At 40.1% G+C, this 10,333-nt stretch overlaps 2 protein-coding genes across 2 annotated transcripts; both read right to left on the reverse strand.

Annotated features, from left to right (window-relative positions):
* Positions 1-551: 551 nt before the first annotated feature.
* On the reverse strand, positions 552-3,873 carry LOC113317743 (glycine oxidase-like). The gene is made up of 9 exons (XM_026565885.1): positions 3,034-3,873; positions 2,727-2,876; positions 2,306-2,520; positions 2,150-2,220; positions 1,879-2,041; positions 1,567-1,732; positions 1,171-1,329; positions 890-978; positions 552-811 (listed from the first exon to the last, which is right to left on the reverse strand). The coding sequence occupies exons 1-9, from the start codon at positions 3,416-3,418 to the stop codon at positions 716-718; spliced, it is 1,494 nt and encodes a 497-aa protein (XP_026421670.1). The 5' UTR covers positions 3,419-3,873; the 3' UTR covers positions 552-715.
* A 10-nt stretch (positions 3,874-3,883) lies between these two features.
* Positions 3,884-6,768, reverse strand: LOC113317744 (phosphoglycolate phosphatase 1B, chloroplastic-like). Its single transcript, XM_026565886.1, has 11 exons — positions 6,438-6,768; positions 6,091-6,158; positions 5,877-5,969; positions 5,728-5,799; positions 5,486-5,557; positions 5,296-5,355; positions 5,122-5,174; positions 4,922-5,019; positions 4,607-4,706; positions 4,293-4,396; positions 3,884-4,174 (listed from the first exon to the last, which is right to left on the reverse strand). The coding sequence occupies exons 1-11, from the start codon at positions 6,706-6,708 to the stop codon at positions 4,068-4,070; spliced, it is 1,098 nt and encodes a 365-aa protein (XP_026421671.1). The 5' UTR covers positions 6,709-6,768; the 3' UTR covers positions 3,884-4,067.
* Between the last annotated feature and the right edge of the window lie 3,565 nt (positions 6,769-10,333).

Here is a 10,333-nt window from a genome sequence, read left to right on the forward strand (position 1 = left end):
TCTGTCGTTTGAGAGAGAGAAAGAAAACCTTTCGATCTCAAAAGAAAAAAAAAACGAAAGTTAATCTATTACTGTGCAGGAGGGTAAATATGGAAAGATGAAAGGATTAAATATGGAGAGGGATATATTTATTGTGTGATAAGGATATTTGTATAGCCCGTCAAAAGGAGGGACAATAATTCAATTACCACAAAAAAAAATTCTTTGGGGTTTTTGTGTTATTTTTGTTTTGATGGGGTTTTTGTGTTACTTTTATTTTGATGGGTTTTTTGTGGATGGATAGGGACACCTTTAGGATTATAACCCGCCGACCGAAAGGGTAATGGTTATTTTTTCCTACTGACCATATTTTGGCACCATTAGATATGCCTTAAAACATGATTCTTTCCGATGGGGTTTCTTTAATTTTCTTTCATCTCTTTCATTTGGTTTGATTGCTTGTCCTGGTATTAAAAGGACAACTTCCGAGCAGCTCCTACTTAATTTAGCAAACATGGGTGCTTTAAGAATTAGCATATGTAAGTATGATGAATTCGGCTTGGATAGCTAATGCCTCATTCGTTTCGCTTTGTATAAGCCGCGATAACTTAATATATATTAGTAATTCATTAAGGAATTACTGTACAAACAGTAATACAATCAGGAGTTCAGGACTGTAAAAGGTCAATTATTTACAGTAGGTAAGCAAGTCGAGCAAACAACAAACATCCTTTGATCAGCGTTCCCGTCCACGGACAGAGTAGGGTGTGAAATTGACTTTCCCAGTATTTCCCAACACCATATCAGCCACCATTTCAGCAGTCCCCAAAGCCTGAAAAGTTCAGAAAAACACCAAGATGATTAGCCAGAGCTCCAAAAATAAAGATAGATAGATCAACAAAGGGGTTACCAGTGAAAGTCCTTCTCCTTCGTGTCCAGCTGCAAGTACTAACTTCGGAAGACCAGGAACAGGTCCAATCATTGGTTTTCCACCTGGCACTACATTGCCATCAGCAGGAAAACAAAGTTAATATATCGTTCAGTGTATGTTTATAAGAGGAAGTTCATAACATTTTGTCTTAACATTGTCATTCACTCATTCTTGTACAAATGAAACACCAGCAAACTCGTGCTTTTGTAGGTAAACTGGTCGTATAATAACAAGGAAAGAAAGAGCCTATTGTGACTTACTATAAGGGCGATGTCCAACTCTCACTTTTCTGTTCTTGGTAAGATCTTCGAGGGACACTTCTCTTAAAGGCGGAAAAAATTCCCCAGCACGTGCCCATATCTGGTCAATGATTGAATCATCGACTTCCCAATCGAACCCAGCAAACTCACGGCTGCTCCCTGAATATTCAATTAAGGATGAACAACTAACATAAGATAACAATGTTATCAAAAACAAGTTAAATGAACAAATGGAAAGAAATGTTTGATTCAGATCTACATATATGGCATTGGTGAGTATTCCTTGTTAGAACCCCATTTTTCGACTCTAGCAACTACAGACAATTAAATTTGATATTTCAAATGAAATGTTGATAACACAAAAAAATTAGCAGGCAATTTGTGAAATAGCAGCACCTAGAACAAGGTTCCCGACTGAATCCATTGTGGCAGCCATTGAAACAGATAAGGTCCGAGCATCCTCCGGCGCAGATGAAGTAAATTGATGATTTATGTACCCCACCTCCATAAGACCATGGTTAAGTTGCATTGCCTTGAAATTCTCTATCACAAGCAAGTGGCCCTATAGCGTACAACATTAAAAAGACGGACTTTAGCCACAATAGGATTTTCACATAGGGTTGAATCAAACCAAAAAATAGTTGAAATCTATTGGTTCAACTGTGAAATTTACTCAAGGTAAATCAGTTAACAGCTGTCGAATTGAACCTTACGAGGCTTTACAGGGACATCTACTTGTATGTTTGACTCCTGGAGCAGGGTTTTCATCAGGGATCCACTCCATGAACCTGCTGCGACGACAACAGCTTTCTTACAGTACAATAGATTCTTAGAAGTTTGAACAGCTTCAACCTCTCCAGTTTTGTCTGATCTGGAATTCATTGAGTTAACAGAACTTGACTCTTAAAGATGATGTTTCACTCGCAAATAAACAGTTAGTTTCAGCATAAAGTTTTTGTTAAAGATAATTCATAGGAACCTTATTAGTCGAAGTGCTGGCTCGTTATAGAACTCTGCATATCTGCTTCTCAAGGCAAATTGCCTGTTTTCCTACATACACAAAAATTCTGCAAGTTATATGAGAAGACCAATTCTCTCTTTCTTCATTTTTCCTTCCAGATTTGGAGCCACGCACCTTCTCAAGAAATACAACAGTCCGCCGAGCATCCAATTGGCAGTCATCTGGTAAAAAACCAGCTCCACCTTCTTTCTGTATCTCAAGTGAAGGTTCCTTTAAACGCAAATCTTCACAAGACAAGTACTCAGCTCTCAGTCCAGCTTCAGATAGCAGCTTCACCCTCTCTTTTAGCGCGGAAGCGTCTTCTTGTGTCCTTCCAATTAACAAGCTTCCTGGTAATACGAATACAACGAAGAAACTACTTATCTTTCTCAAAATCAAATGCCAAAATAGACACAAAAAGAACTAATAAAAGCAGTCGAACGGACGGAATCAACTGAATCGAGAAAGCTAGATATCTTTGTAAACCAAATAGGCACAGTAACATTTAGTAGTATTCTTGTCCATCAATACTTAGGCTTAAATGGAATGCAATTACCTGTCTTCTTCCAGCCCAATAGATCCAAAGGATCCCTGCCTTGATCTTGCATGGTTTCAGCCAGCATTTCCCATAATCTCTTGCTTCTCATAGCAAGTTCCCATTTCTCGGCTCCTGGTGTTTTGTGTACCATCCATAGGTACCCTTGACCTGCAAATCATCCAATCCTTACATCTTAAGAAACTTCTATGCACCTAACATATAAACACAGTGAATCAAGTATCTGGTAAACAACTGAAACTATCTAAACATTTTAAAATTTTAAGTATGTTTTTTTGTATGATAAAACAAATTAAGGCTACATTACCAGCACCAGTAGCACCATGAGAGCAAGGAACAAAAGCATCAACAACAGCAACAGATAAAGTATCTGACTCGTTCAGAAATTGACGAGCTATCGTCAACCCGATAACTCCAGCTCCTACTACTACAACATCGAATTCCAACGAAGAAGACGTTGACGACGACATTGAGTCCAATGCTGATGCTGACACGACTATAGATCCAAATTTAGGATTTGTTTTTTCTTTAGTGGCGATACTATTAATCTTCTTCTTCTGAGAAATTCTCCAGTTAGATTGAGTCAAGAAACCAAAATTTGATGAAATTTTTGGTTTATTTATAAGATTATTAATCGTACTATCGTTTAAGTTAGGGGTTGGAGAAGAAGACATGATTAGTGTAGCAGCCATTGTAATTAAAAATTATAAAGCTATATTATTCGGATTCCTTGATAATACTAATCTAATCCCACTTCCTCCACTGACTGATACTGCCAGATGATGATGAATAGAACCTCAAATATTTTAATCTGGAAATGTAATGGAATGAGGTAGGAGGAGAAAGAAGGCGATACTAAAGAGGCGCAAAATGTGTTCACTCTAAAAGCTCACACTACTCATTTGTTATATAGGGGCTAAACATCTGAGTTTTCCCAATGAGTTGACTATTTTAGCTACGCTCTCGAGTCTTGAGAGATGCCTGGTTGTACCAAATGTAGCCACCGGCTCCTCATCATCTAGGGCTGGTATGCTTTCAGTTTTGCGTTGGCTTTGGCCCAACTAACTTGGACAAGTTCGACATGAACGCAAACCAGGCTGGGATGGAGATACAGGATTTTCATTCTGTTCGCAGAAAATATAAAAGTTGTCAGAAAGGGAAGAAACTTTTTATATTCGTGGCATTATTGTTACATATACCACTTTAACAACAGTTGATCATTATTGAAAGAACTGTGAAACAATGAGTTTTTGTGTACTGATCGATCTCGTAAATTAATGAGAACATTTTGGCAGGGGATGAACCCCGACTGAGAAAAATGATTTACAATCTTGGATGCGTTTAAACAGTTGCGGCGCTGAGTGAAAGGAGATCTGAAATCTTGTTGGTATAGAAGTCTGGTTTGATGGAGTTGCTTGGACTCTGAAGCATGGGCAAGGAAGTTACACCTGCAGAAAAGAGAGAACACGAGAACAATGGAATCTCGTTAAGTAGATATTGACGAATATAAAAAGATAGCATAAAAGAGGAGATTAACATAAGTTCTCTTCAATCAAATAGTTAAACCTGAAAGAACCAGAAGGGTTTTACAACCACCATTTTGTCCAAATAATATATCGGTGTCCAATCTATCCCCAACCATGCAAATTTGTGACTTCTCAATGCCAAACCTGGGATTTGCATACAAAAAAAAAATGATAATGAAGTTTAGATAAAACAAATCTTATGCCCCCAAAGTGTGATCATTTCATAGTCCCCACTAAAAAGTTTATGCAAGATATTTCCTTTTTCATGAACTTGTTGCACTGGAGACATGAGAAAATTCAGCTAAGAAACATGCAGAAGCTGAAGTAAGAAATAAAGCGATTTAATGGTCATACTCTTTTGATACGTAGTCCATCATAAAAGTTGAGGGCTTTCCTACAACAATAGGTTCACGCTGAGTTGATCCAACTAAAGCACCAACCATAGAACCACCACCTGAAATTGCAGAAATTAACTGATTCATCATGAAGGGCCTTAACAGACTAATACGTCTTTCAGTTGGTCAAACCAGCTAATTTTTCAACAAAGATTCTGATTTCTCATTATCAATAGTGGACCATGCATGCCAATTTTCTTGTACTGAATTCACATATAGGAGAACTACGAGTTTATAACCTAAAGGTCTGTCAAGAGAAATGATTCAAACGAACCTGCCCATTCTTGAGCATCAGTCAGATGAGTCACAGCATCACGGTTTGTAGCAATGAAAAGGCAACCTGGATTTTCACGTATACAGAGGGTTGCATACCTTCGGCCAAAGAATCAAGTATTACCATATCAGTATTTCCAAAATCAAAATTCTTGGCTTTATATGCAACATAGCAACAGCTTTGTTTTTAAGTATACTTACTGAACTTTGTAGTAGTTAAAGTTGCGATCAAATCCTACAACAACAGCACCAACCTAGAAAATAACGAGGCACAGGTTTCGCGAGTGTGAAAGGTTTTCTTTATCATGGAAGACGACCCATAATTAACGACAGAAAAGGAACGAAAACCAGAAGCAAGATAGAGTAGAATTATACACTTTCGTCGTGCTCCATGAGAAAACCAGGTTTCAACTCTATCTTTTTCCCACCATCTTCCTATAGATAAAGCAAAAGAATTAAGAACAATATAACCATCCATATGTCAAAAAGGTTTTTACTGCCATTCCAGTGCTGGACTAGCCTAACTTGTTTTCAACGAGTATATTTCCAGGGTTTAAAAGATTACCGGTCCACCAAGATGTTGGTACTCAGCAAGATCTAATTCCTTTAAAATGCCCTCCTCACCAACTACGTAAACCTGAGATCTCAACAAGTGATTATCCAGAATGATAATATAACCGGATCATAAGAACTAAAATCAAGTTTTAATCAGCATGTGTTTGTAATGTGTAGAAAATGGTTAGAGATCACGAAGTAACTGACAAGAAACAATGCGTTGACTATTGAGTATCCTGTGAGAAATGGTACCTTTTTGTCCTTGGGGAAATCGATGGACTTCAAATAAGCAGCCGCAGCAAACGATGATGCAAATATCTCCTCCTTTAGTAATAAATCTAAGGTTAGAGATGTATTAAGCAACGGAAATAATGAAAATCATGAAAATCAATTAAGTTCACCTCATTGACACTAAGACCAAGTGTCTCAAACTTCTTCCCGTACTGTTTTCGGGACTTTGTCGAGTTGTTTGTAACAAAAATTAATCTCTTTCCCTGAGTTCAATAAAAAAAAATGAAACATTTACTTTCCTTGCATCTCAGTATGTATCTTTACTTGGTATTCGTTTAGGAATTTGTTTTCCAATTAAGTATTTACTAATATGAAGCTACAAACCTTTGCGCGAAGCATGTCCAAAGTTTCAGGTACTCCTTCAAACAAACTATCTCCTTTCCATATAACACCTGTGACATTTCTCATCAGACCAAATAACTCCTTATTTACAATTAAACAATAATTCTAGCTAACAGCGCATATCTGCAAAACATTTGCAGAATTGTATCTAATAAAAACCCCATTTAACCCCAGATTCTTACCCAAGTGAAACCAAAACCCATAACAAAACTCAAGTACTAATTCTAGCAAAAATTGGATATTGATTTCAAGTTCAAAAAATTGGATATTGGAATTAGAAATAATAAACTGTACAAGAACAACAAGTCAAGAAGAGAAGGAGAACTGACCATCGCAATCGAAAATAAAAGTTTCGACGGAATCAATTAATTCATTAGCATTTTTGAGGGCTTCAGCTGAAGAAGCTTTGATCGTCATCTTAGAAGTAGAACTTGAAGTAGAAAACTCCATCCTAGAATTATTCCATTTCTTGAAAATAGGGTTTAAGAATAAAGAAGTTTTCTTTTGCCCCAGAAATAGAGATTTAGGGAAGTTATTAGGGGATTTAAGAGTTGAAGCAATTGTAATGGAAAGAGAAGCTCTGCAACAATTACTCAGCATCTCTTCTCGTTCTCTGTGTCTCTATTGGTTTATGCATTTCGGGAAAAACAGTTGGGATTTTTAAGTGGTCAGTTATATGCTGACATGGTAGTTTGAGTGATCGATGAGTTTTATGGTTCTATCCAACTAGACCTATGCGTTACCCACACCAAGCTCTAGGCTATCGCCGAATAGTTGAGTCACGTCTTAGCTCATAGGTAAGTTAACCAACCATTATAAATCGTGAATCAAACCATAAATCATTCATATGTTAAATCGCGATTGAATATTCATAATTGATTTTTGAATCGTGTGCGTAGGTGTAGATAATCCACAGGACTAGGTGGCAAGATCCTAAACTATAATACACCAAAGAAAAAAGAGCGGCGAAGCACAGGATAGAACCAAATGGCGCAAAGAGCGAGGTATCACGTGGGATAGACGTGATGGCCCAACAGTTGTCGGATGTGACGTGACCTTTATCTCCTGACAGGTCGGGCGAACGATCAGAAAGCACTCGGTCAGACGAAGGAAGATGGTCAAACAAAGGAACAAGAAGAAAGAAGGGCGACATCGTATTAATCAGACGATCAAGACTCGACCTCGGGTGAAGAACTACCAAAAAACCAAGACTCTATCGGTCAAACCAGAAAGTCGGGCGAGCAGTGCAGGTCTGATAGGGAACAACTAAAATTGATGTAATGTGACCAACATTGTAATTCTGTTGTATGTCGACCTTGGCCTATAAATACAAGGGCTGGTTGAGAGAGAGAGGCAGGTTGAGAGGGAGAAAAAGAAGGCATCATACTCGAGTTTTTGAGCTTCATCATTTGAAAGGGAGAGAACAACTTGTAATCAAAGAAAAGAAATAATAACATTCATCCTTTCATCCCGTGGACGTAGGTAATCATACCGAACCACGTATATCCTTGTGTCTATGTTTTCTTGTGTACCTTTACTTCGTGTTAAACCATCTTCTACTTCGTTGGATGTTGTGTGTGGTTTTATACCACTACACTCTGGCGCCGACTAAGGGGACGTCTAAAATCCGAATACCTTGACTGCATTTGCCAACAGAGAAGATCCAAAAGCTCCTAAAAACACTTTGCGTGTTGGTTGATGTTATGGGATGAACTCTGTTTGGTGAAGTCTGTTTATGTTTGTTTGATTTGAAGTTTGTTGATATAGTTGAGTTTTCATTGTTGAAGTCGTGTCGTTAGCAAATATTTTCAGTTGGGTCGATTCTGAACAGTCGACTAGTCTTGCTTGTAGGCGAGTCTATTTTCATGTCTTAATCTTCATTTTCATAATATTTTTCGCACTGGTCTTCGTATTTCGATCTTAGTTTTTGTCTTACGAGTTCAACAACGGAATTCCCATAAAACTCCCAAATAACATCTTTGATGTGTGGTTGAAGTTGCTTGAGGTTCCATGTTGGCTTGGGGAAGTGCCAAAACAACAACACGACGAGATTATCGGTCGCCGGTGAAAGAATCCAAATAATCAAGGGAAGACATCCCTTTGTAGTTCCAAGGGAGTACATAAATCTTGGTCCAGTTTTTGCCATGGCGTGCTGACCTCATAAAAGTACGAATTTGGACCTCTAACTCACAAAGAACTAGGTGTTAATGATTTGGAGTCTAGGGAATGTAGGACAAATTGTAGTTAATGCAGAGTCGTGGTATTGAAAGTGACGTCGTGCAACCTTGAAAGCGACGTAACATGATATCCGTCTAAAAGAAACACTTAGAGTCTAAACAGGGCAAACTGGTGAGGTCAGCGTGGTAGAATAGAGGGAATCGTACTTTTGAGACTCAGTTTTAGTGTCAGTCACTTTTTTCTTTCAAAAAAAAACCGTATGTACTATAGAAACTTTTCAAAAACAGGTCAAAGTAAGGTGTTGTCTGTTTTTCGCGGACGTAGGTAGGGACGACTCTCGGATTCACAACACACTGTGTCCGATAGCTAGCACGTCAGGGATGGAAGAACTGTGAGGAACCACACAATCACCGGCAGTAGCATGCAAGGAGGAGTAATTGGGCCGAGGCGAGGGAGTGACGGGCATCCACCACCAGAGGAATCACGAGCTGTTGCAAGGGGTATGCCAACTGTAGACGAGGAAATCGATTTGGGACGAGATGATGACCCATCGCCTCTGGAGAAAATCGCCTCGCCCCCATTGAGGGATGATCAAATAGATAGACTTACCGCGTCAGACACAGAAGATGATGAATAAGCGTTAATCCTGCATGCCCAGAGACGAAACATCAGACGACAAGCTGAGTATCAAGAAGCCCTCGGGCGAGAGCAAGCACGACTCAGGCGAGTACAACTAGGACGATAAACAACTATCGGGGTCGATCCGGCGGCATCGACTCAGATACCCCCCACTGTACCACCTCCACCACCTGTGATGACGGCGCCACCCTCTGCCCATTTAGGCCATCCAAATGGTCACTCTAGCCATGATAGTACAGATATAACACTACTCGCAATTCTAGAAAGCCAAAAAAGGCAAGAGGCGGCTTTAAGGGATCTTCAACAGAGGAACCTAGCTCTAGAGTTCGAGAACTATCAACTACGGAACTTAAGGTCGAGGTCGAGAGGATCTTCTAGCCGAGGGACATCAGGTCACCAAGGCCGAATTGGGCAAGTACCACCAGCGGTATGACCGAGCAATTCCGGTCCATCGGGACCACCCCCGACACCACCTATCAGAGGATACGGTCCACCCGAGGATTCATCAACATACGACGAGAGGCACGAGAGGAATAATCAGCAGAGGAACACAAGGTCCGACAATGTGACCGAAGCCAAGCTAAGAGAGTTAGAAGAAAAGATAAGGAAGCTGTCAGGAACCGGCCAAGAAGATAAGCTAGCCGAGGTCATAAGCGAGGCCGAGAGGACCCCTTTTACCCAAGATCTATAACTAAGGGCCTTCACACCTAAGTGCGCGCTCCCCACTTTCCCATCCAGGTTCGACGGCACGGGAGACGCAGTTGAGCATTTGAAAATGTACACTATGTCCCTAATCCAATGGAAAAACCATGAGGTGGTAATGTTGAAGTTCTTCTCGGCAAGCATGGAAGGCGAGGCAAGGAAATGGTTCTACAACCTCTCACCAGGAACAGTTGACAAATACGAGACTCTAGTCGAAGCCTTCCTTGAAACGTACATGCACAACAGCAGACCTCGGCCCAGGGTCAACAGGTTATTCACCTTGGCCCGACGGTTTAGAGAGCCTCTCAGATCATTGACCGATCGATGGAGAAATTTGTGTACAGAAATTGGGAAGGTACCGGTCGACCAGCTGATATTCGGGTTTGAAAACGCACTAGGGAGGTCGGATCCCATCTGGATAGCCATGTTCACTGAAAAGCGGCAAACATTGAAGGGAATGAGGAAAATGCAAGAACATTTCATCGCCCTAGAAGAAATTCAGGAAGAATCAAGAGATAGGGGAGTGCAAGAGGCTAGTGCGGCGCTCGAGTCGACATCGGACGATGTTCAACGTCGACCCGAGAAGAGACCGAGCCCACCTACGCGAGGAAATGGGAAGAAAAATTGGGTAGCTAAAGGAAAGAGGCCGAGGCACGAGGTGAGAACATACACCCCTTTGAATGCTCCACTAGAACAAATCTTCAAA

This window comes from Papaver somniferum, chromosome 10 (genome assembly GCF_003573695.1).
Source record: "Papaver somniferum cultivar HN1 chromosome 10, ASM357369v1, whole genome shotgun sequence".
Classification (NCBI taxonomy): Eukaryota; Viridiplantae; Streptophyta; class Magnoliopsida; order Ranunculales; family Papaveraceae; genus Papaver; species Papaver somniferum.